Below are 26,472 nucleotides of genomic sequence, written 5' to 3' on the forward strand. Positions count from 1 at the left end.
GTCAGTTAAGCATCTGACTCTTGATTTCGGCTCAGGTCATGATCTCGGGGTCGTGAGATCCAGCCCTACATCAGACTCGGTGCTTAGTATGGAGTCTGCTTGAGATTATCTCTCTCCCTCTCCCTCTGCCCCTCCCCCCCAATAAATCTTTTAAAAAATAAAATAAATAAGGACACTAATCCCACCAGGGGGCCCCCACCCTCATGGCCTCATCTAAACCTAATTACTTCCCAAAAACCTCGCCCCCAAATGGCATCCCACTGGGCATTAGAGCTTCAACATAGGAATTTGGAGAGGCTACAAACATTCAGTCCATAACCCTAGGAGGTGCTGATGCTGCTGGTCCAGGGACCACACTTTGAGAACCAGTGCTCTGTGGAGTCTTGCTAAAAGAAACCTGTTTAACTGCATGAAATGAAGTTTTTCCAATTATGACCCTGACACCATTGTTCATGATACCATCCTGAAGGACTGTTTTGCAAAACGCCCCATTGGGAAAGAAGCCCGAAAGGGTCACACTTTCCTGAGTGAGGGCTCATGAGGGGCCCCATCTGCCCTGGCTGGTCCCATTCCTCTTCCTCACTCCTGGGAGAGACCGAGCACTCAGAATGCACAATCTCCACTTCATTGAGGGCACATTTGCTGCCCCAACGTCTGGCTCCCACATTAACCTGCCAACCCTACTACCTCCATGGGGCTTTGCAGAATTTGCAGATCAGACCCAGGCTGGGGAGAGAAGCTTTGGCTTGCATGAGAGACTAACTGAAGTGCAATTTTACTACATGAAATTGAGGCCATCAGTAAGAGCTGGAAGTTAAGGGATCTTCCCAGGGTGTCCTCCAGGGGTGGGGAAGAATGCCATCTGATTGGCATTATTTAAAGCCTGCGGTGGGGAAGCATAAGCAGCTGGTCCAAGAAGGTGACTACATAGACGAAAATCACAGCATGGTGCCAGGGTACCAGCCATATCCTCAGTGCGTAGTGGGTGTGTTTTCTCTCCCTGTGGACGAGTCTCAATCCTGGGCGCACACAAGTCATGATTTACATGGTGCAAGCACAAACTGGAAGGACAGTTTTTCAGGATCGTTTTGGGGATTTGCCCAAATGTTGCTCAAGCAAATTGCAACTGGGTGGTCTCTCTGACACAAGCTACCTTTCATGTTTCCTGTTCCCCTGTGCTCTGCTGCCCTGAGTCAGCAATTGCTTCCTGACAGAAGGCCCAGTGGCTGCTTTCTGCGCTGTCCTCATCACCTTCTGCAGAAAACATACCGCACTTCTCCCAGCCAGCTGGGAAGCGCAGGCACCCTCCTGGGAAGATCTTAGAGAGATTTGCAAATAAGAGTGGTATCTTTGCTTTGGCATGAGGTTGGTCTTGGCACTAACCAAAACCGCAGCTTTCCAAACGTTCCAAAACCTGAGGCCAGAGGGTCTTGCAAGTTCCCAGTGCGAACCGGATTTGCCTGGTTTCAACCCTCCTGGTTCAATCGCTGTCCATTTCAGGAAAGGAAGTTCAGTTTTGACCTACCCTTCAAATATGTCCTGGGGGCCAGGGGGCTGTGGAGCTCTGTGTGTCCACTGTCATCTGATTTCACACACGAGAAGGCTGCGGAAGTAAATAATGGCTTTCTAGAACGTAAGGCACTACAATAAGGTAGTGCATGCCTTGCGTGGCACTTGAGGTCCTCAGGAGCCCCGCCCCACTGCTGTCTCCCTGCCCCCCACCGGCTCCCTCCCCACACACATCTGTCAGGCTCTCTGCTGGAATGTGTCCTGTGATCATCCATAGAATCCATACCTCTTCATTGCTTTATCAAATTCTCATTTTTCTCTAATCTCATCTATCACCCATTTCTCTGATTCCATTGTCAGTATTCTTGATTTATTTTTAGTTCAATAATTGTGTCTTTTATTTCTGGAATTTTTCTTTGATTCTCTTTCAAACCTGCCTTCCCCTATTTCCTTTCTAATAGCTCCATTTTCTGTGGTTACCGTAAAAGCAGACATTTGTTTTGTCTGCTTTTTCTCTCGCACACAAAGGATTGCCTCCTCTTTGTTTTGTAAATTTTAACTCTGAGCTCAAGGCCCACAGGAATTGTCCTGCCCAAACCCTAGGCAGGTGATGGACACATCTCTGTCAATAGATTTTGAGGATGTCTTTTCGGGAGGGCCTAAAGACTTGGCAGATGCATTGTTAAGTTCATTTCTGAGTTCTGGATTTCTACACTGGCCGGGCTGTGTACATTTGGAGCTGATGCATGTGCACAGAGCAGGCTTGGGGGTCTAACGTCTCTGAGGTGACTTGTTCCAGAGCCCTTGACTCCCATTGTCCCAGGTCACAGGCTTCAGACTGTCCCTCTGCAACTGCAGGCTTTATGCAGCCCTGTCAGCCTCGAGTTTCTCCGTGTGGCCGACCTGACTCTTCATTCCTCTCTCCCAGTGGCTCTGAAACCACGGCTGAAAGGGTGGGCCCTAGCCCCTCAGCAGCCATTCAATTTCTTTTTTTTGTTGTTTGTTTGCTTTTTATACCTAAGGACTTCTCTTTCTAACTCTCTTATTTCTGTTTTATTTTGTTATTGTTGTTGCTTTATTTTATGCAGCATCTCATTCCATATCTGCTCAGGCTGAAAATATGTGCTCAGCAGGGTATAGGCTTTATTTTAGCTCAATTCACACAATAACCCTATGATGTAGGTACTCTCATCAACCTCAGGATTTAAAGTCAGGATTTAAAAGGCTCAGTTATTTTCCCAAAGTCCAGAACATGATTGCCCAGAAGTTCCTAAAGCAGGTGTGACAGCTGGCCCATCCCTCACGGGCTCAGCCTGCAGACCGCCTCCTGGGAGCCCTCCTTGCTGCCTCTCTGTGGCTGCCCCCAGCGCAGCTGCTCACTAGCAGGCTGCAGGCTTGGCCCCACCCACGCTCACGCCACAGCTTTCTTGCCATCCCCCTGCTGCAGATGGGCCTCTCCCCTTGCTCCATCTTGCACTAGCCCATAGGAACACACCTCCTCAATCGCCCCCCTCGAGTACATGTTGTAAATTCTGAGTGGGAGTAAGGGTCAAGGGATGAGGATGGATGAGAGAGACATGTCCGGACTTGGCAGCACACTGGCCAGAGGGAGGGAAAGAGGGAGATAGGCTAAAGCCACGTCCAGGGTTCTGGCCTGGACGACAGCTGGAATGAGGAGCATTTGCCGAGGCAGGGACACAGGACGGGGCCGGGGGGAGCTGGAGCGTGGGAGGTGTTGGGCTCCACGTGGGACACGGTGAGTCTGAGTGCCCGTAGCATGTCAGGTGGGCCGTGCGCGGACAATCTGACATGCAAGTCCATCACTCAGGAGAAAAGTGTCTGCTCCAGACCCTGATTTGGCAGTGAGTGTGCGAAGCTGAGCCCCTGGTTGTGCATGAAACAGACACACAAGAGGCTGAGTGTGGAAGCCAAGTGGGGTGACATCGAACTCCTGACATACACTCCTTGAGATCAGAAACCATGTCATTTCTCTTGCTTTATCTTTTAAAGGTGCCAGAGACAGGACTGGCCCTCCTCCTGTGGAGGGTTGCGGCGAAGATCCCATAGCATAAGGGATAGGAAAGGCTGCTTTAATACGGAGAAGCACAGTCCAGGATTGATTGTTGTTATGACTACCATCCTCCTCCTCCTGCCCCAAACCCCCATACCTCCTACAGGCGGCAGGATGAAAGCAGCCCTGGTCCTGCTGCCTCATCTCCCAGCCTCGCCTTTCCCAACCCGGCCTGGCCCCTCCGCACTCGGTCTGCGCTTCTTCCCACCCCCCAGGGCAGATATCCTTTGAAGGGCCACATTGCAAGTTCGGAGCTGGTTTTTCCAGGAAATCCGGTATTTTGAATGCAGCTATTCAACGTGAGATACATTTCCCTTCCACCTGTTTTGTGCTAGCAGCTGACACTTTAAAGGATATTTGGACCAACCAACCAGTCAGCAGCCTGATTTCCGCCTCCCCTCTCATGGGAGGCTTCCATGGCCCCTGACTCACCCTGGAGTACCAGCCTCCTGCCAACTCAGGCCCCGCTTGGCATTGTCCCTGCTCAACACGTGTCCCTGGGTCTCTGGTCTCTGGGTCACTTGCCGGCTCAACAGCAGCTGCAGCTGCCCACCCTGGGCACACAACTGCATGTGTCCAGGAAGAAAAGTGTCTCTGGCCCAGCAGAGGCCCTGGGCGTCGCCTCAGCGGATGGCACTGGACAGGCTTGGTGCCAACTGTGTCCACCAGTGATTCATGAACAGGCAGGAATTCAAGTTCTTCTCTCTCCCCCCGACCCTGGGAAAGGTCACTTTGCCTAATTTTCTTCTTTCATGGTTGAGCCATTGCACGGACACATTTATTTCTGCTGCCTCCTGGCTTGATCATTTTTCAGTTACAGTTTGTCCCTCCAATTCTAGCAGAGGGCTAATGTGGGTCTCTTCCCGATCATAGATCCGCATGAGTGAAACCCTAACTAGGCATTTCCTTTAGCTGCCATCGTAGATTACTTGGTGCGAGAAGTCTGCAGGCATAAGCCTAGTCTGAGCTAAAAGCCTGTTTAGATGCCCAATCAGGAGGTACCTGAGGAAGCTCCCCAGCATTCCTGCCTGTGAATCTAGCTGAGGCTGCTCCCCACTCCCAGAAGACCCTCCCTTTCGACCTTGGAGAATATAAATTTTGCGGTCTTTTATGAACCATATTAAAATGAGATAAAATGTATCCCCTTTCAAATTGCCAGGATTCTATATTTTATTAATACTCAATGTGGTAAGGGTACAACTCATGAGCACTCTTATAGTCTGCGGGCAAGAGAATAAATAGGCACAAACTTTTGCAGAAAAAAAAAATTGACAGTGTGTATCAGGAGCCTTCAAAATACCTTCAACCTGGGCACCTGGGTGGTTCAGGTGGTTAAGCCTCTGCCTTCGGCTCAGGTCATGATCCCAGGGTCCCGGGATTTGAGTCCCACAACCAGCTCCTTGCTCAGCAGGGAGTCTGCTTCTCCCTCTCCTTCTGCCATTCCCTCCGCTTATGCTCTCTGGCTCTCTCTGTCAAGTAAATAAATAAAATCTTTAAAAAAAATACCTTCAACCTTTGGCCCAGTAGTTCTACTTCCATGAATCTTTCCCAAAGATATAATCAGAAATGCAGACAAATACTTATGCATAAAGAAATACAGCACTATCGGGCGCCTGGGTGGCTCAGTTGGTTAAGCGACTGCCTTCGGCTCAGGTCATGATCCTGGAGTCCCGGGATCGAGTCCCACGTCGGGCTCCCTGCTCAGCAGGGAGTCTGCCTCTCTCTCTGACCCTCCCCCGTCTCATGCTCTCTATCTCATTCTCTCTCTCAAATAAATAAATAAAATCTTTAAAAAAAAAAAAGAAATACAGCACTATGTTACAGTATCTTTTATATTGCTGTTACATAATTAATACCTGATAATAAGGGAATATTTAAATATAGTGTAGTATATCCATATTATACAGCCATCAAAACTGAAGTTGGTAAAGGCATTTTAATGCTGACATTAAGTGAATCTAGCAAACTTTCAAATTGTAGACCCAGTGTGATCCAAACTGACCTTCCCCCACTGTTTCACAGGATGCTTATAGGAATGCTATAAATAGAAAAGTTCCATTTTCCAACAAGGTTGGAAAAGTTATAGGCATATACTTTGATGCTACTGGAAGCCTTGTATAGGCAAATAAAATGGGAAATAAAAAAAAAATTAGGCTCAGTATACAGGGTCACTGTTTTTATGCAGGGCATCCTAGGGACTGCTGCTCATGAGGCACATTTCAGAAAACCCTGGAGGCAACACCTAGGAAAAGATTGCCATGTTGAAAGGGGTCATGGCTACTGTTAGTCATGGAATTATTTTCTTTCTTCCTTGGAATTTTTTGAATTGCCCTACAAAAATGTCGCAAGTGTCATGAAAGGAAGCGAGCCAGAGGATCATTCTCCACCCAGCGTCAGCAGGTGTAGAGTGCTATAGAGTCAGCCAGCACACAGATTCAAAATGGCAGTCATGCCTGAGAGGACAGCGGCGCAGAGGGTGGGATGGAGGCCGGGAGAGGGGAGCCGCCCAGCGCTGCCTGGGTGACTCTCATGCTCTGCCTACATTGCAAAGGGCATGGGGTGCAGTCAGGGTCACAGCTCTGCCGCGTGCTCCTACCCCACCCGGGGACTGGCCAGGGATTTCTCCATGCCTCAGAGATCATCCCCAGGATGGGAGCCATCTTCCCACGTTCTGGAATATGCTGCCTGCCTATTCTTGATTGCAGACTTCAAGTCCAAGGTGCATTGGATGGGCCTGCTTGGATTTGATGCCTCCTCCTTAGTTCCCCACTCTTCTACTACCCCTAGACTCTGTCTCCAGGTCTTCCTCTGTGCCACTCCCACACCACTGGGTCAGCCCAAGAGCCTGCCCCAGCCCAGCATCTGGTCTTAGGCATGTAGCCAGAGGGATGTAAACTTGGTTAGGACCTCAGAAGCAGGTACTGAGCTGTACATGCAGTGGGGTGTAACAGGATTTTGGAAATACTTGCTTGGACACCTCCTGATTACCGTCCAAGGGCCCCTAAAATATTCATCAGGCTTTATCAGGCTAATGGGCTTCAAAAGGAGCAATTTTCTGAGACATGAGACAGGACAATATAAAAAGAACATTAAGGAAAAAAGTCCTATTCCAAAATGAAAAGGAAAAGATCATTTAGCATCCCTGTTGGTGTTATCTATTCATGAGAAACAGCACATTTAACCCAGAATGGGATGTAGGAAGGGCTCTGAAGCCCTCACCTTAGGGTCATCTTCAGGCAGAACTCATCTATCTTCACTGACACAGATGGCGGGGGCAATGGAGATGAGGATGCAGTGAGAGACACTTCAGAGGTGGGCTCCACAGGGTGCAGAGGGATTTGAGGGAGTGGGGGTATGGAGAAGGTCAAACATGAGTCCCAAGGCACTGGCTTAAGGGATGAGAGAAGGGGCACCATTCTCCGGCTTGGCCACCTTCCTGTCTCCCTTCCTAAGGCCCACTTGGTATCTATTTTGTCTTGGTTTCTATTTTGGACTGTGCTGTTGGAATTCAGCTCCTTGAGGTCGGGGATTATGACTCCATTCTAGCCCCCAGTGTCTCTACCCATCCATTAAAGTTGGGTTTTGGTTACAAGCCGTAAGACCAGGAATCTTGGGCACAAAAGTTGTGAGAGGCCATAAGCGTAAGAGTGCTCTGTACCTGTCCAGGCCAGGAGGACCATTTATGGTCCTTCTCTGCCTCCCCATGTCCTCCAAAGTAGGATGCAGGTGAGTGCCCCAGGGAAGACTGTCTTTCTCAGACTGTATTTTGCTCGAGTTGAAGGGGCCATGAGGTTACTCCTTGGTTGCTCCTGAGACAAAGGAATCGGGGGCTCTTACTCTTCTGTATTCCATCCTCCTTCCTTGTCCCCTGTTCTTCGCCTTCTCTCTTGCTCTTTTCTAGTCCCTAATTCTCTCCCATTTTCATCTTTCTCTTTCTCTTCCTCCTTCCCTTCTCTATTCCCAACTTCATTTCTACTTTCAATCTAGCATCTTTCTTTTTCTAGCCTCGCCTATCCCCAAGCTTAGGAAAATAATTTCAATTTAACTTTTTTCTCTACTAAAGAACTAAGAAAAATTTTATACAAAGCAGATTTAAGCTGTCACCCACCCTGTCCACCAAGACCTGGCCAGGCTCGACAGCGGTGAATTACATGACCAAGATACTTGTCTGATGATTGGATTCTCTGGTGTTCCTCTACCCCATGGTTTGCTCCATCAAGTTCGATGTGAGCTTTTCTAACCTCACTTATAGCAACCATTATATTCATTGAGTTCTTTGCAATAAGAACGTTTGACCCAAAAACATCTTCTCTCGCTTTCATAATTAGAATAAAAGCCTGTTTGAGGTTTCATTGCATATTCAATTTTAAGTGTTGCTTCTCTTTCTTTTCATTAGATATGTGACAAAGAATGGCATTACTACGTCATCAATGTGGAGTTTCCTGTAGTTACCTTATACATGGATGGAGCAACATATGAACCCTATCTGGTGACCAACGACTGGCCCATTCATCCATCTCACATAGCCATGCAACTTACGGTCGGTGCTTGTTGGCAAGGTAACTCTGCGTCAAGCCCTTCTCCCTGGCCCATCCGTGTACAGTCCATGAAAGGTACTGAGAGAAAAAAGGGAAAAGCAAATGATGTGAGAATGAGCCTAGAAAATTTATTACCCCTTACTAATAAAACAGGACCTATAAAAATAAGGATTAATCCAGACACTAAACTTGTGTAATAATAAGCACTTGACTTGAGACCAGATTTTGATTTTAGATCAACATGAGCAATTTCATGGTTGCCTCTGAGTTGTTAGTGCCTTTTACCATTCTGGAACCTTCTCTGATTTCAAACTGGGGCTGTCTACACAGAAAAGGCTGAATGTAGAATCCCATATCAAAATTGCCATTTGACTCTGTTGAGTGCTAATCTGGAGCCAAAGATCTCCTTTTATCCCCACACAAGTTGTCCAAGCCCCCAACCCCCTGCTCGGGGAGCTTACAAATATGTAGGGCTGTGGGGGGTGTGTTGTCTATCGGCATGAGGCCATGGGAGGCCACTGTCAAGCTCAGCTCAGCTCTGAGCCCCTTCCCCACTCACTAAGGACAGAGGCTCCTTTCCACAGAGTTGCCTTTCCATTAGAAGGTCTCTGCCCCCTCCTCAGTTCCTCTGCTGCTGTTTCTCCTCCAAACACCAAACTGGAAGGCTAATCTCCTCTTTGGAAGCAGGAAAACCAGCTCTTTGAACATACATTTCACCTTTCTGTCTTTCACTCAGATCTGTTGGAATCTTTGTTTTTGCTCCCTTAAAAGCTGGGGTGCTTTGAAATACCAGTGAAAGAACAGAGGGGAAGAAAAATGCTCCCCATATAAGCAGATTAGTACCCTGAGATGACCCAACCTCATGGTGACGGATTCTTTGAAAGTTACTGAGATGTGTGACTCTGACCATTCACCATGGGAAGCTGAGGGGAGAGGTGGGCTGTGGAATAAGAACATGCCTTCAGAAAACCAGCTGACCAAAGAGTGAGCTAGGGGACATATAGACCCCACTGGGTTGAGACAAAGAGTGGGTGCTGGACCACACCACGCAAGATAAGACGGAAAGATGCACACGTAGCACAGCCTGGGAGCACTAGGGATACAAAACCCAGGAAGGAATAAAGCACAAATGAGGCAAGGGAAGAGAATATATTTTTGACCTGGGGTCACTGACGACATCTGACATATGTCACATGATACTGAAAAGTTCATTGAACATTTCAATAGAACTTGGTAAGAGCTTCATCAGTATTGCTGAATTCCCCAGGAATTCAGAAAAGGGAGACTGTCATCTGGTGAGAGTCCATGAAACTAATTAGTGGGGCAAGCCACTGATTCAGAGATTGCACAGGAATCATTAGTCACTGAACACCGCGCTGGCCCTCTCCTATGGCTCAGTGCCTCAGCCGGACACCACAGCCAGCCTGTGGATATTTTGGAACATAGCCTGGATGCCGCGCATAAGTTAAGGGGGCCCTGTGCTGTCCTCACTATGAACCTCACCATGACGCTTCCCTTAGAGGCCCTCAGAGACCACATCGGGATCCCTGTCCCCCCAACCTGTAGTGGAAACATGCCCCCACCTCTACAAGGCCAGTTATAACCACTGCTGCCCAGTTGCATGTCCTCTGGGTGGGGAAATAGTCCCACCAAAATAAAAAGTGCTTTTATAAAGAATTAAGATGACCTCTCAGAATCAGTTACCATAGGCTAAGTTGTGCTGCAGTGACAATCAAGCCCCAATTCTCAGGTACTTAAGATAATTCTCAGTTTATATTCACTGCAGATCAGTGGGGCTCTCCTCTGCTCTTTCCTCAGTCTGGCACCCAAGCAGACAGAGCAGCCACGTTGCTTCGTACTACGAAAGAGGAAAAAGAAAGCATGATGAATGGTGCATGAGCCCTTACAGCTTTCACCTACGAGTGACACCAATCATTTTTACTCACATTTTATTGGCCAAACCAATTCATATGTCCGCACCTAACTCCAAGAAGGCAGGGAAGTAAAAATCTCCAATGTGTCTGGAAGAAAAACTGAAAGTATTTTATGAACAACACTGATGAGCACCATGGTCTGTCCACTTAGTCAACAGATATTTGACTGTCCATCCCACATAAAAAACACAACCACCCTTCCCTAAATGAGGCAACCCAGAATGCCACCTGTTATTGGCTCCAAGCTCAATGTCCAGATTCTCTGAGTGATTCCTGATGATCTCTCCATCAGGCTGAGAGGCGTAGGTGGCTCTCTTCCTCAGGACCAGATGTGACTCCACTTGATCTGGAGACCTATACATGAACAGGGAGAAATATCTGCTGCCGCCACAACCATCAGCCCCTACACACACACACACACACACACACACACACACACACACACACAGTGCAACAGTGGAACAGTGGGAAAAGGCAGAATAACCAGAAAACATTTCCACTAAGAGGAAGAATTGGAGAAACACAGCAGTCTTTGGTCACTAGCAATTCTGAAATCCCTCTGGGCAGATGCTTTAAGGGCCCCTACCCTAAGGTGGGGAGTGTTCTTTGTCACCCCTGACTCCATTTTCTGGGGTGTTTCCTTCTCAGTATTCTCCTAGGCCACATCTAAAGACGGTGGCATCACTCCATAAGTAACAGCACTAATACTATATCTGATAATAATTTATTTAAAAGCTATTTCACAAAAATGCTTTTAAAACATTAAACCAAAGCATAGGTTTATTTTATTTTTTTATAATTTTTTTAAGATTTTTAAAATTTATTTATTTGATAGAGAACGGGAGAGAGAGTGAGAGAGAGCACAAGCCGGGGGGGCGCAGCAGAGGGAGAGGGAGAAGCAGACTCCCCACTGAGCAGGGAGCCTGATGCGGGGCTTGATCCCAGGACCCTGAGATCATGACTTGAGCTGAAGGCAGACGTTTAACCCATCCAGGCGCCCCATCATAGGTTTATTTTAAAAGAATGTGGGAGAAAGTGCCTGCGAGGGTGTTCACCACAGAGTATTTCTGCCCCCTTCCCAGAGAGACGCTGGAAGGTGTGATCAAATGACTTGCTTTGGCCAATTAAATGTGAGTGGAAGTGCCTGATTCATTTCCTGGGTGCAATTTTAAGAGCCCATGTTGCAAGGAGGCCCTTTCCATACCTGGGTATTTACAGTCAGTCCTGTGAGAAAGAGCTAGGAGTCCCAACGTGTAGATAAAGAACCTGAGGCTTTCAAAGGTGAAGTAGCTGACCGTAGGTCACCCAGCCAAACCTGCCTCACCCCAGGTCTTCAAAGCCTGTCTTCTCCTCACTGTGACTTGTTCCCCCATTGCTGGTTGATCATTCCGTTGATGCCATTATGTGTTTGGGAAAATGCAGGAGCTGATGCATAAACCTTCTGACACATCTGTCAACTCTGGAATTAACCCACAGCAACCCTGCATTCCACTTGCAATCCCTTGCTATATGCTTCCTTAAGTGACCCAAGGAAAAAGAGTTTAGGCTTTAGAGTCAGAAAATTTTGAATGTGAGTCAAACCCCCATCCTGCCACTTCCTAGCTGTATGGACCCAGCAGAATCTGCAACTTCCCAGAGCAACTACATTCTCATCTATAAAACCAGGCTAATACCTCCCTTGTCATTGCAAGGAAGAGATGATAGGTATGTGGAGCATGCTTGGCACGTTTCACTTGAATAAATGTATCCATGGGAAACCATCTGCTGGTCCCCTCCTCCATCCCCTCTCTGCTCCTTGCACCTAAGCCCCACACGGCAAGCATGGTATGCTCTGTGACTCCAGCCTCCCCGTGGCTCCTTGCATGCATGGACATTTCTCCCCTTCCCCAGGATGAACCCTCCCACACGGACCCTGCTCTCCCGGGTCCATCTGCAGATCAGAAGGAAGGTCAGTGAGGTGGGAGGATAGCCAGTCAGAAGATGAGTGTCGGAACACGGTGTAGGCAGGACCCTGATCACACAGTCTTTCAGGCCATGGAGATTTGGGTATCTTCCCTGAGAAGAAAGATAATATACCGGTAAATTTTCAGCAAAGGAGACAATCCTTAAGAAGCTTGAAACTTGGGCTTTCTAGGATAGGTGAGCGTTCAGCAGGAAGATAAGGAAGGCAACAGCAGGGAAACTTCACAGAGGCCCGTGCACCGTGCCCTGTCACTGGGAGGTACAGGGACTGGGAGGAGTGCAGAAGAGGCTGGGGGGTTGTGACCATAAGATGCCAGACTGCCTTGTGAGGGAGCTTGGATTCGCATCAAGACTTACATCCTCCCTGGAGCCAGGCTTTGTCTTGAAAGAACACGTCAGAAAACCTTTCTGTGATATTGAGAGCCCACGATGCAGCCCTTATTTGGCATATTCCTAACTTCCTTCAGGCCACTTACATGCATATCGTAAGCCCTCTGGGTGAGCCTCTAATTGCCTCTGGGCCTGCGATTGTGGGGAGCTTTTGAGGTGCTTCTGAGGTTGGCAAGGAAACAAGTTCCCATTTGTGAAATTTCCAATTGGGGTTTCACAACGCGGATAGGAAATAATTTGATAGCAGCTGCTTGGTGGATGCTCCCGGGAACGGGCTCGGGCACTGTTGCTGGGCAGAGCTCCGCAGCCCCAATTAGCCTGCTCGGTCCTGTTAGTGAACTTGAAAGCCAAAGTAATCAGTGGAACTTCATTTTCATTGGTGTTTTTTCCAGTCATTAAGAAAAAAAAGAGACTTCATTTACACTTAAGAAATGTTGCCAGTACAGCCTCCAGCATTTATCTTCATTGTAGAGAAAGGCTTTGGCGGTGAGGATGAGGATGGACCTCGCATCACAGAAGAGTCCTCTTCCCCTCCGCGGCCGTCGCACACCGCCCTGCCTTCACCTCTGCGCTCCAGGTCACGGTGGTCTTAGGATGCAAGCCCACCCCCTCAGGGCTGAGCTCCGTGTGTGCCAACTCAGAAACTGCTGCCTACAGGCAAATTCCAGGTTCCTTGTCTCTCCCTGGGTCTTGTCATGAGAGAAGATGATTTAAAAGATGAATTAATTTGCCCTTTTCCTTAGATTTCCTATTCATCCATTTCTTAACAACAAAAATTCAAGTTCTACTGATCCATTATAAAAGTTGTACACTCCACCCGCTTCACCCCTGGACCTCCAAACTGGGCACACCCACTCAGGGACTGGAGCCCCGCTGTCCTTGCGAGCAAGTCAGGAAGGCTGCTGACTGTGTCAGACCAGGGCCCTAGGGAGCCCCAGGGTTTCAGGGAGATGCCCCAGCAGGTGGAAGTCTGGGCCACCTCTCCCCCAACACCACAACCAAAGCATCTCTATGTGTGGCATCTGTAGGGGTTCCTTCAACGACGTGGCTAACCAGGTTTCAGAAATACAACTCTCGGCATGCCGTCAAGAAGCCACCACCTTGCTCCCTCCCTGATCCTCATCTCCTCTTGGTGGATCTCATTGCAGGCCTCCTTACCCGTCTCCAGCAACCACCTCATCCTACTTCTGCCGGGGACTCTCCTCCAGTGCTTCGGACCTTGGCCTTCCTAAAGCATCCAGCTTTGCCTGCTCCTGACTATGACACTATCCTGGTCTCAGATGAGGAGACCTTTCGACCCTAGCTCCTGGTCTTGCTGAGTCCTACCCCCTACTTAACAAATAAAGCCCCAGGAGGTAGAGAAAGGGATGGCTCTAACAATTAGAACTTCTTGTTAAGGGGCAGATAGAGAACTCCCACTGTGGCTTTTGGGAGGAGCCAAGGCAAAGAACAGGAATGGTCAAAAGTGGGATAAAAAGGCAGAAGTAACCCTGAGAGTTGCAATAATCAATAGCATGTCATCTTCCGACAGAGGGGAGTTGGAGCCACATGTGGTCCTGAGATCTGGTGCACATTTCCAGGTCATCTTGTCGCCAGACACTAAAATTAGTGCAGGGACTGGGAGTACATGCCTTCACTTAATAAGCTTGGTCTAATTTAGTACAAGTTATCTTAATAAAGTCTGTGTTGAAATTATTCTACATCCCTAGGGTCTCTGCTGCTGGAAGAAAGAGGCATGTGCTAACATAGTCTGCCTTAGATTCAGGTGGGCATTTCCCAGGGAGGGCTTCGGGAAGCTCCAGTTCCATAGGATGCCCCTTCCACAAGGAGGCCATCATGGTCAAGGCTGGGAAACTGCATCAATTATCCCCATACCACCACGTGGGAGAGTCACAATGTTCGTTAGCTTATTAAAAGCTCTCAAAAGCCCACCAATCAAGCAGTCTATTTGATAATACTTAACCCTTGTTTCTCAATCTTGTTTTACTATGGAACTCACTCTTTGTGAGACAGTGTTCTTGGAACACTCTTTGGGAAATATCTTGTTGGAGTTACTGATGCAGGTCTCCATCCCCTGCTAGGCTAGGAGTTTACAGAAGACAAGGACTGTCTGTGCTCCCAGATTCCGCTCCCCTCACCTTTCCCCCTACTCCAGTAGGTCAACAGAGAAGGTCAATAGCTAATGTTTATTGAATTACCTCCCATTTTTGAAGCTGTTTTGACAAAGGTGTATGGTTTGTGGTCTGACACACGGGGATGACTACAAGGTGTCTCTTAATATTAACGTATCAAAAAAATCAAGAAAAGATTGTTCTAGGCCCTGGAGTTAATTTGACGTGAGGGCATATTAGTTTAAAGAAGACATGGATAAAGTCTGCTTTAAAAATCATGTCTGGAAACACGGTATAACTGAGTTGTAATTCTAACTTTATGTCTTATTCTGAAGATGATATTAATTAGAAAATCTGACAAGGATCTTGGAGCAAAAACAGTATTGTTTTAGCTTCTCTGAGAGATACACCAGAGGGGAGGGGGAAAAAGCCACTTAAGGGAAAGATAGAGAAAACTCACATCATGTAATCTCATGTTTGAGTCCCTTGGTTCATGCTGCCCCTACGACTAGCTGCCATTTTTGAGTTCCTACACTGTGTGGAGCTAAAAGCATGCCTTCCCCTTTCACAACCCTATTGCCTGGATAAGAATGGGATCCCCACTTTGCAGATGAGAAAACAGAGAGGAGAGAAGTGCTTTGCTAAGGGCCACACAGAGCCTGGATTTGCAGCACCAGAACCCTCACCCTTGCTTGCACTGCTACACCACCTCTATTTCTAGAAACAATGTATGGCCAGACGACATTGCATATCCAAGTACGGAAGACCAGAGGATTCTGGAATCTGGAGTCAAATCACTTAAGGAAACTCCCAGGGCATTTTTCCCACAGATTGGACAAAGTCAAGCTGAGGCCTAAAGGTAACTACAGGCCCATCACAGTTCAGTGTAGGGAGGGTTGAGCTTGGAGCTGGAAGAAGAGAATTCCAGACCCTCCTTGCTGCTCTGGGTCTTTGAAAAGTGTCTTGCCTCTGTAATCCTCAGTTCTTCATCTGGAGAATGAAGGGGATCTCCTGGATAATATAGGAGGGTCCTTCCAATTCCATGAATTCAGGTCCCCAACCCCACAGAGATGATTTTTGGGGTCATCTATAGTCATATGGTTTGCGGCTTAGAACATGCCATATGTGAAACGTCTGCTGGAAAGGCTGGAGAGATGGATACATAGACACGAAAAGGGTTGAGAAAGGCTGCTGAGAACGGTCATGGTCAGCTGCAACTGCACATCATCACAAGTCACCTGCCGCCTACAGCTGCAGCCCCCGGAGCTGTGTGGACAGTTTTGAAGCTACAGCTTCTGGGGTCTATTACACACTTCACTTAGTCCTTGCGTTCTGTGGGTGTCTCCATCACCGAAATGAGGAAATGAGGGAAAGCAAGATTTCAGATGGTCTCACCATTTCCATTGCTCAAAATTGATACCCAGCCATCCATGAAATTGTGTTCATTGAGGGGTGTCCCCATCAACAAGCCAGGCATAGAGCAGCATTCGACTCAAGCAAGAGGAAACGCGGCACCCGCTCGGCTCCGTGTGTTGCTCAGACTAAACAGCTGTGGGAAGGACAGCGGGAAGCAAAAGAGCAGAAACATCCTGCATGCGCTTCGCGGAGGGAGGAGCAGCACCTTCACACCACGCGCATCTTCTACTTATACGTAGAGGGAAGTGGTTCAAAAGCTCTTGAGGTGGGTAGGCCCCACCTCTCAGTTGAAGGAAAGCTGAGGGGGAATTCAGTCCCAATGCAAATTCTGGCTCAGAATAATTGCTGCTGAAGCCCTTCTGTGTCCACAGAAGCCAGTGTAATCGGACATTCTCCCCCAGCGTTGTGTCAGTCTCAGCCTGTCCCCATCTTCCTGAAGCAGCCCAATTACTACAAGGTGTAGTATAATTACTACAATTACTACTACTAACAAGGTGTCTCTTAATATTAACGTATCAAAAAAATCAAGAAAAGATTGTTCTAGGCCCTGGAGTTAATTTGACGTGAGGGCATATTAGTTTAAAGAAGACATGGATAAAGTCTGCTTTAAAAATCATGTCTGGAGGGCGCCTGGGTGGCTCAGTTGGTTGAGCGACTGCTTTCGGCTCAGGTCATGATCCTGGAGTCCCTGGATCGAGTCCCACATCGGGCTCCCTGCTCGGCAGGGAGCCTGCTTCTCCCTCTGACCCTCCCCCCTCTCATGTGCTGTCTCTCTCTCATTCTCTCTGTCTCAAATAAATAAATAAAATCTTTAAAAAAAAAAAAATCATGTCTGGAAACACGGTATAACTGAGTTGTACTTCTAACTTTATGTCTTATTCCAAGGATTAGCATGTTCCTGCCCTAGCAAAGGGGCACTTCTGTTGACCTGCAGAAAGAAGGGTGTGAACGTGAGTACGCATGGCGGATTCCAAGGAATCCTCTTTGAACCCTCCGGGCCACATCTATCATGCGGCATGCAGGTCAAAGCCTTGCAAGCAAGCCAGACCTGAGTCTGAATCTGGGCTTCACTAATTCCTGGCTGCGTAGCCGTGGGCAAGTTATCAAACTCTGAAAACATCATCAGGAAAAGGAGTTAGAAGTTTAGCACGTAGGAATCTGAATTCACGAAGAAAAATTATTTTTTCCACAGCCATCTTGGTTTCATTTCGAACCCCTCTTCCATCTGAGCGGGGGAGAGTTAACCTTGGCAAATTGGAAATTGTTCCATTTCCTTGGTGCCAGCTGATTTCAGGGGTGTTTATGTGGGGCTAGGGTGCCGGGGGGCCTCCAGGCATCATCCCATGCAGGTGTCCACGGAAATGGTGCTCACCTCTTCGGTCCTGTCACTAATGGTCTTTCAGGGCTGGCAGCTCTCTCAGTATTTCCTTGTCTTACTTAGGGGCACAAAAATATCTCCCGTGCTTGTCATGCTCTCTCTGTAAGACCATCTGCAGTCCATCTGCCTATCTGTCCAGATGTGACAGGCCAACATCCCCTCTAGCATCGTGCTCCCCAGCCAAAGCTCAGCCCAGGTAGCCGGCTCCAGGTGCCTCGCTGTGCACCCCTGTGCCTTACCCCCTCCACTACCTCCCTGCCAGGCCCCTTCCTAGTCAAGGGTGACATTTTCTCGTCTGCGGGAAGCCAGATTTTCTTCTACTTTTCCCCAAATGTGGATCCGTACCCAGATCGTCCCCACCCTCCTAGGGTTTAGACTTCTGGAAACAAAACTGGGGAAGAAACTCAGCTTTAAGCCCCATCTGCTCTTCTCCTTGTCACAACCCTCCCTGTGGCAATGAGCACAAGCCAGATATGTGTCTACAGAGAGGGTAAAATCAAAAGAATAGAGGCTAAGGTCTCAAACATACTATCCTACCACTTAAGTATTAAATAAAATAGCACATGAAAGAACTTGCCATGTTTTAAGGGCCTCCTAGATAATGGCTATTATTTTTTCCCCTCCGATCTGTTGGACACCTCATCTGTAGCATTTGTTTGGAAATCAGTCATGCCCTGCCTTAGATCATATATTGCACTGGCAATTTACTTTTATATTTTTATTTTCCCAGGGTCTATACTTTATTCTCCCAACTAAATATAAGTTCCTAGAGAGCATGGTCTACATCTTATAATTAGCTGAATCTAACAGAAGGCTAGGCTTTCAGCAAACACTTTAAAAATGTGTGCAGATCTAGCCTCAGAAACCCAAAATCACATTCGCTAACATGTAGAGAAAGTTCTTTGTGTAAGAAATCAGATTATGTTTTTTTCTTAAAATAATTCATGAGCATGTTTATGTCTAAATGTTAACAGAGGAGCCATGTGGGTTATGAAGACACCCCAGATATTAAAAAGAAAGAGATTTTCAACGTATCTATTATTTTTTAAATCCTGCATCACAGCCACCCCTGAGTGCAAATATATTTCACATTCTATGCTGGCCTCCTATTGCAAAGTGCTAATTGAATCAATTTCCTGGAGCTGCATCACTAATAAATAGAGTACATCACAGATCTGGGTTTCTTGAATCAAAAATACAGAACATGAATGCTTTGCTGAGAGAAAATGGTGTGTAGGAAATTGTCTTAGCATCCAAGAGAGTCACCAAGTTTGGCCTTTAAACATGGTGCTGCAGAGTGAGCCCTTGAGGGGGCTCTCTGTCAGCCTCACCCTGGCTGGGGCCGGCCAGTACTCAGAATGCCCCAGCTGGCCCCGTGCATGGCTGCGAGGGGCCCACACTTCACCACTTCCTACTTGCGTGGCCTTGGGCCGCTTACTTCTCTCTCAGTCTGGGTTTGGTCAACTCTAACTACAGAATAAGTACCTCCCTCCCAAGAGTTTGGTGAAGGTTCAGTAAGATGATGTATGTGGAGGACTTGCACCATGTGGGAGACGTAGTGCATACCCAGTAGATGATAGTTGCTGCGTCTGCTGCTCTGAGGGGACACAGGGTGGACAAGGCAGGGAAGAGGTGGCCATCCGGATGCCCTGGAGAGTGGCAGCTCCGCCATGCGTACTCACGTTCACACCCTTCTTTCTGCAGGTCAACAGAAGTGCCCCTTTGCTAGGGCAGGAACATGCTAATGGCACTGAGGGGTACTTTACCTATGGGGGCTTTGAGGACCCAGAATAGAAGGCCCGAGATGGGTTCCCCCCTCACTCTCAAGTCATTGCCATGTCAGGGCATTCCTCAAAGGCAGATCTGTTTGGAGTTCCCTGTGGACTGAGGACTTCAATAGAACCTTCTCCTTTCATTTCCAAAGTGAAGATGTTTTTGGTGGCAGGGAACAACAGTGTGAGTCAAAATGGCTTACACCATAAAGGTGGATGATTGGCTCCCACGGTTGAGGATGTGCTGTGGTAGAGCATGAGGAGGGAAGTCCACTCGGGCCTCTGCTATTACTCTCCCAGCTCTGCCTTCCTTCATGCGTCACCTTGGTCAGCCCTGGTCTGCCTACAAGATGGCTGCAGCCGCTCTAAGCCTTCCTCCTTCACATCATCATCTCCAGGGAAGAGAGCAAGAGGAGATTCCAGAAACTTTCTGGAGAGAAAATGGAGGCCCTTTTCCCAAAGGCTGCTGGTTAATTTCTCCTCTCATCTCATTGGCCTAAATTTGGTCTCATGATCACTGCTGGGCCAAGCTCTGTGGCTTAGTGGATGCAGGTACTGATCGGCGTCATCTGAAGTCAACACCTGACTCAGTCACTGGAGCGAGGGGAACAGGAAAACCTGATTAGCTGTGACTAAATAGAATCCATCCCTGGAATTCAAGTCAACTCCCCCCAACCTCTGGGCTGCCGCTGCAGGAGGGCAGAGGTGAGATGGGTGTTGGAGAGACTCCACAATGTCCACTACTCTGCTGGCATTGATTCAACATCTCTTTCAGTTCAGGAAACAGTTATGAAAGGTCTGCTGTGTGCCAGGCAGAGTGCAGCATGCTGGGACCACACGGGGGCCCTGTGCTATTGAAGGGAATAAATGAGCCAACTTATGCAAAGTGCCCGGTGCAGCCCTCGGCCCTTAGTACCTGCTCCATATCATCTTCATTAGAATGAAAAATGCATGAGTGCTCCCTGCTACCCAGGAGAGACTTAAACAAATACATCCTAGCAGTGTGGGAAGGGTAGCCAGAGTAAGCCTGCGGGTGGCATTAAGGAGAGAGATCACACAGGAGTGTGCAGAAGACCCAACCTAAGAAGCTTACAGCCAGTGATTCCTAACCTTGACTTCACATTTAACGCACCTGAGGAGCTTCTGAAACTCCCCACACCAATTAAGTCACAATCTCTCGGGGTGGGACCCAGCACCAGAATCAGTTTGACTTTTTAAAGATTCCCCAGGTGATTAAAATGTGCAGCCAAGGTTGAGAACCACAGTAATAGGCTGTTGAGGACATATAAGCCACACATGTAAACCGTTAGCAACGCTGGGTTCTGAGGGTATGTTCAAATGAAGTCAGTGCTCCAGGGCTCAGGGCAAGAAGAGGACAGGGTGGGCAGGGGGCTCCTGAAAGGTTTCTGTGTGCAAGCAGGGGACAGAGGGCTGAAGGGGCCTTGAAGGACCATGGGATTTGCCTAATCTAAGCAGTTTGGAGGTGGTATCTTAGTGTGAAAAGGAACAGTTGTGAGCAAAGGCATGCATGGTAACATAGAGGGTGTATCGGTGTGGACTCAATCACAGGAGAAAAACCACACTGTGATTTCAACAGATCAATGTAGAGAATTATTAACTACAATAGCGAACTGGAACAACAAAGAATTAGCTACTGAGAAGTAGAGAGAACTCTCAAGAATATAGGAATGCGGGTGTTAGGAGCATCTACTACCCCCGGGCTGAGGTAGAGTGACCTGGGGAGAGCCCTCCACCCCCTCCAGCTGAGGTCCAGGCTCTGCTGGCACAGAGTGTCTTGTGGAAGGAAGGAAGGGAGAAGTCACTGTGGTGTCACTCTAGTAGAAATAGTCAGAAATGTGCCCTCTGGGGTGGTGTCTCACTGGAGCGTGCTTCGCTAGGGATGCACTGCAGGATCTAGGTCTGGGGGAGGCCGCAGGGGCCCTCGGAGAGAGGACAGGGGAACCAGGAGCCAAAACCCGGGACTGTCCCCCCACAAGCAAGCAGAGGCTCAGGGTTTACAAAACCTTCCCAGGGAATTAGCGAAGCTGAAGTTCGACCCACAGCTACCTTTCTCATATGTCCCGCTACCTCTCTGAAGAGACAGAAGTGCAAGATCAAGGCTAGTCTGTCGGTGTAGGCTGCCCAGAGACGGAAGGGGCCTGTGCTCAGTGAAGGCTGTGGAGAAGGCCTCCTGGAAGAGGTGAGGACTCAAATGAACCTGAGGGGCGCTTTTACTTTAGAGACCTTGAGAAAAGCAGGGAGAAAGTGGAAGGAGGGACCTTGACATGAGCAGCGTTGAACGGTTTCCTGTGCCGCAGAGCAGACCTGAGCTCAGACAGGACTTGGCTCAGCCCGTAGAGAGAGCAGTGGAAAACAAGAAGTAGGCAATGAGAACAAAGAGGTAGAACAGAATCAAAGAAGTCCTCATCTGCCAAAGAACTTGAGTTTAAGCGGGTACGAGATCAGCTCATTGTAAGAGAGCCAGAGCCCGCGGATGTAGGGCTCCAGGATTCCTCGACTACCGGCCAAACTCTCTGTGGAATATAGGCGAGCAAACGCCAGCTTTGGGGTCAGACAGACCGGGAGTAGAGGGCCAGCTCCAGCGTTCAGCTGTGTGTCCTGGGGCAAGTCCCTCAACCTGTCTGAGCCTCAGGGTTCTTCGCGTGTGAGTGGGAAACAAGGGTCCCTTCTTTGCAGGCTTGCTCAGATGAAGTCCCCAGCAGACAGCCGGCCATACAGCAGGCCTCCCGTCGGTGGCAGCTTCCTTCTCCCGCCCAGTTTTACTCTTTGGGGGGGGGTCCTTTCTGTCTTCTAACACAGTGCACGCCTCTGAAGGCAGCTGTTTCCAATCCAGGATTTCTAAATCAGGTGCCGCTGGGGAGCGCCAAGGTCTTGGCGGCAGGTAATATCCTCGTGTTGCGAGGCTGGCCGCTGAGCTTACCGCTCTGCAGGAAAAGCTCAGGTTGAGGGGACACAGTCACTGTGTCCTTGGTCCCCCGGCCAGATCGTGCCATGAAGTGGTGTTTTGGACCCAGTCTCCACAGGGTAAATGACCGTGCTGCTTTCACTTTCAGGAGGAGAAGTCACCAAACCACGCTTTGCTCAATTCTTCCACGGCAGCCTGGCCAGTCTCACTATCCGCCCTGGCAAAATGGAGAGTCAGAAGGTGATCTCCTGCCTGCAGGCCTGCAAGGAAGGACTGGATATTAATTCCCTGGAAAGCCTCGGCCAAGGAATAAAGGTAAGGACGGAGCTAGCCTCGCCGCCAACAAGACATGGACTCAGGGGGCAGAGGCTACCCAGCGCCTGCGCACTGGGGAAATGGAGTCCTCCCCTGCCGAGTTGCCCAGAGATGGTGTGGCGGCAAAGGTGGGGAGGTTCGTGACCGTGACTTCCCTGGGGGACTTCCGCTGTGTCCTGAAATTCCTAGATGGAGCCCTTGTGTATCATCGGTTCACTACCCAAGAGCAGGCACGGGTTCAATATCTACCAGAAGGGAATGGTTCTATTTCAGCGGTTCCTGGATTGGTTGGTTGCTTTGTTGTCTATTTGCCAAAGGAACAGAAGCAGCGTGCAAGAATATATTTCAAAAATATTTGAAAGTAGAATGAAAAGGTTGGCCATGTTAAATATAAATTAGGAAGGAAGGTCAGCCCAGGTGGGCTGGAATTAGAAAGCAGATACGGAGGTCGCTGGGTCTCAGGCTGTGAAATTGAAGCACAGATTGGGCTTCGAGCAATCTCTGGCAAAGGGAAGGTGAGCAGATTTATGCAAAATAAAAACATTCACGGGATCCAAAAGAACCAAAGCTGCGTTCTGAGAAAAGCACCTCTTGAGGGGCAGGACTCGCATAGCTAAATGTCCACTGTGAGCGTCCTGCCCACCTCCCCACCCCATGGCAGGGATAGTTCTGGCCTCACCTGGACCTTAGGATCTCCTGCCAGCAGGGAACCTCTGGGAACCCGAGCAAAGAGCTGGGTAAACATCGTTGTAGCCCCTGCTCAATCCCAACGGACCCCAGTGAGAGCAGGCAGGTCACCCTCTGCCTCCTGAAGCACAGGACAGCCCCATGAGCCAACCCCCTCCCCCCAGCTGTGGGGGTTTCCTTTATAGGCCATTTCCCAAGGATGATGTGACCAGAGCAGAGGTTGCCTCTACCCCCGTCTTCTACCGGCCTCCTACCCTGGGCCTGCCCACCTCTCCTGGACAGGGAGTCCACCGTCCCACAGACAGCACCTTTATTTTCGACTTTTCCAGATGCCACCTGTTGATAACCACTCACCGCAGAGGATCCTTTTCCATCCTTAGGGCCCAGCTGGCAAGAACTAGAGCACTGCAGGGGAAATTAATGATAAGACACACAATTCATGGTGTCCCCCCTGGGGGCTATTCTAAGTTCATTATCCCTACTCCTCACAACAGATTAAATGGTATGGCCCCATTTCAGAAATAAGGAGACTGGTGCTCAGGGACTTGCCCAAAATAAGTCCGTGCTCCTTCCTCCACACCAGCAACTCAGATTTGAAGGCATTCTAGAAAATGATTCAGGCTTCCTTGCTTGTTGCCCCTCCTCCATTTATCTCTCATTTCATTTCTGAATAATGACTATTTGTCTCTTTCCTGGTTTCTGGCCTTCTCCCTCCTCCATGGTTAGTCAAAGGAAAGTGAGGGCCTCCTGTGATTAACAATACTTCCCGTCCGCTCACAGGCCCCAGTGCAGGTTCCTCTTTTCACTTGTTTTCCCCTGGATCATGCCTATTCCTGAATATGTCCCGCATGTCTGGAGTCAGTGAACGGTTGGGGCGGTTACTGTCTCGTACCCATACAAGACACTGGAATAGCCACCTCCCTGAAGACTCCCCTGTGCTGATTTTCGTAGCATCATGCCTGCCAATTTGTCACGCCCAGTGTGGGGGAGTGGGAAAGAGCAAGACCTTTGGGACAAGGCACCCCTCGGTTCAAACCATAATAGTACAAATACTTGCTGGGTGACCTTGGGCAAAGTAATTTAATCCTTTAAGCCCCAATTCCCTCATGTATTAAAGTATATTTTGTTGTGATGTTGTGGGAATTGGATTTTATGTATATTTTATATAAAAGCTATATAGAGCTATAAAAAAGATATGTATGTATATAAATGAGCTGACGGATACAGATATAGATACATAGATACAGATCTCCCTTAGTAAACCCAATAAGTAGGTTCTCAGCAAATCACAGTTCCCTTCTCCAGCTGGGCTGGCCTTGCCCTTGGCGTTGCCACTGTGCCAGCTTCTTTTGGAAGCTAAGCCTGGGTGACCGTTACGGCAGAGGAGCCTCGAGTGTGGCAGGTCTTCATCTGGCCCAACCCAGAGGGGCTGGCAGGTGGCCCAGTGAACGGCACGGTGCCTGGAGTGCCACAGCCAGCTTCCCCTTGAGGAATAGGCTTGGGCTTTGGACAAGGATCTCACTGATGTCCCAGCCTGCCAGGTGCCTGGTGACACCGGCTGACCCTCTGGGAGAACTGACTGCTCCCAAAGGCCATCTGTCTAGCAGCTTCTTGGCTCAAAGAAAGGAATCCCCATGGCCACAGCACAGCTTTCCAAAAGAGAATGAGTGCGTCACCCTTTGCTGGGCCCCCAGGAAGCCACCCCCTGTCCCTGTGATAATGCTAATGCCATTCTGTGTTCTATACAGAGACCTACCCTCAGTCCTGCCACAGGGCTGGGAACACTGCAATTAAAAAAAAAAACCAACCTACTTTGGTGGAAGGTCTTATTGATCCTGCAAGGACTATATGGATGGCTCGGCCAGGACCCACCTTCATGCCCTGTGGCAGTCCTCAGGGTGCTCAGGCGGCCAGACTAGGGTTTTAACTGGAGATCCAACACGGAGCCTATCCATCCTCTTGTCTGCTGGCTGCAGTGGGAACACGCCCTCTGCTGATTGCCACGGGATGCTGCTCATTCAACCTTCTGGAAGAACTGTTTGAAATTTTTTTTAAGTTTATTTAAGTAATCTCTACACCCGGGGCGCCTGGCTGGCTCAGTCGGTTAAGCGTCTGCCTTCGGCTCAGGTCATGATCCCAGGGCCCTGGGATTGAGCCCCGCGTCGGGCTCCCTGCTCGGCGGGAAGCCTGCTTCTCCCTCTGCCTGCCACTCTGCCTCATGCTCGCTCTGTCAAATAAATAAATCCTTAAAAAAAAAAGTCCTCTCTATACCCAACATGGGACTCAAACTCACAACCCCCAGATCAAGAGTCACATTCTCTTCCTACTGAGCCAGCCAGGCGCCCCACAATTCTCCTGTTCAGCCCTTATGCGAAGTTTGGATCAGCCTCCTCCACAGGGCTAATCATTTTATCTCCTGTTTCTCATGTGCTAGACCCTGTGGGGACCCTGTGGAAAAGTCAGTAGACCCTGGCCTCAAGGTGCTCACAGTTGCCTGGGGGAGGCAGGCAGGCAGACAGCCAGCCACAGCACCATGACTCTGCTATAGCAGGGATGCTGCAGGGTGGGGTTGGGGGGACGTAGGGAGGCAGAAGAACATATGGGAACGTAAGTGGTATTTTAGAAGAATGAACTTGAATCTGCTCAAATCTGAAACAGATGATTTGTGCAACACTCAAAACAGGGCAGCTCTATGGCTGAGCACACTCCGCTAGTGAGTCCTCCACAGCAAGGGAGAAGCCAACTCAGAGGATGACTGGGGCATCACCTGCACATGTAACCGGGGACTCCCAAACCCAACACAGGCACTGGTGCTTGTGACCAGACCTCCCAGACCAGAGATACCCTGCTCAGGGCATGGAGGGCAGAAGGGACTGGATCACAGGGGAAGAGCAGCAGTGAAGGCAGCAGTACCTGTTGGGCAAAGACTCCGTGCAGAAATAACTACAGTGTTCAGAATTCTAAGAAAAGCTGTCTCGGACTGAACACTTCAAGCACTAGATTCATTATACACATTATCTCATTTAAGCCCCTGGACTGGTAGATACTGCTATCCCCATTATTTTCTTTTAAAGATTTTTTTATTATGTTAATCACCATACATTAAATCATTAGTTTTTGATGTAGTGTTCCATGATTCATTGTTTGCGTATAATACCCAATGCTCCATTCAATACGTGCCCTCTTTAATACCCATCACCAGGCTAACCCAACCCCCCACCCCCTCCCCTCTAGAACCCTCAGTTTGTTTCTCAGAGTCCATAGTCTCTCATGGTTCATCTCCCCCCCGATTTCCCCCGCTTCATTCTGTCCCTCCTGCTATCTTCTTCCTTTTTTTTTTTTTAACATATAATGTATTATTTGCTTCAGAGGTACAGATGTGTGATTCAACAGTCTTGCACACTTCACAGCGCTCACCATAGCACATACCCTCCCCAATGTCTATCACCCAGCCACCCCATCC

The 26,472-nt window shown here is 48.8% G+C and overlaps 1 protein-coding gene across 1 annotated transcript in view; it reads left to right on the forward strand.

Moving 5' to 3' along the window:
* Nucleotides 1-26,472, forward strand: part of CLSTN2 (calsyntenin 2) — a 528,546-nt gene that overhangs the window by 470,114 nt on the left and 31,960 nt on the right. The window contains exons 8-9 of the mRNA XM_081804133.1: nt 7,977-8,139; nt 22,156-22,322. Of these exons, the coding sequence (XP_081660259.1) occupies nt 7,977-8,139; nt 22,156-22,322 (330 nt within the window). The remainder of the gene's footprint in view (nt 1-7,976; nt 8,140-22,155; nt 22,323-26,472) is intronic.

Source organism: Leptonychotes weddellii, chromosome 1 (genome assembly GCF_054177405.1).
Source record: "Leptonychotes weddellii isolate Sample4059 chromosome 1, ASM5417740v2, whole genome shotgun sequence".
In the NCBI taxonomy this organism is placed as follows: domain Eukaryota; kingdom Metazoa; phylum Chordata; class Mammalia; order Carnivora; family Phocidae; genus Leptonychotes; species Leptonychotes weddellii.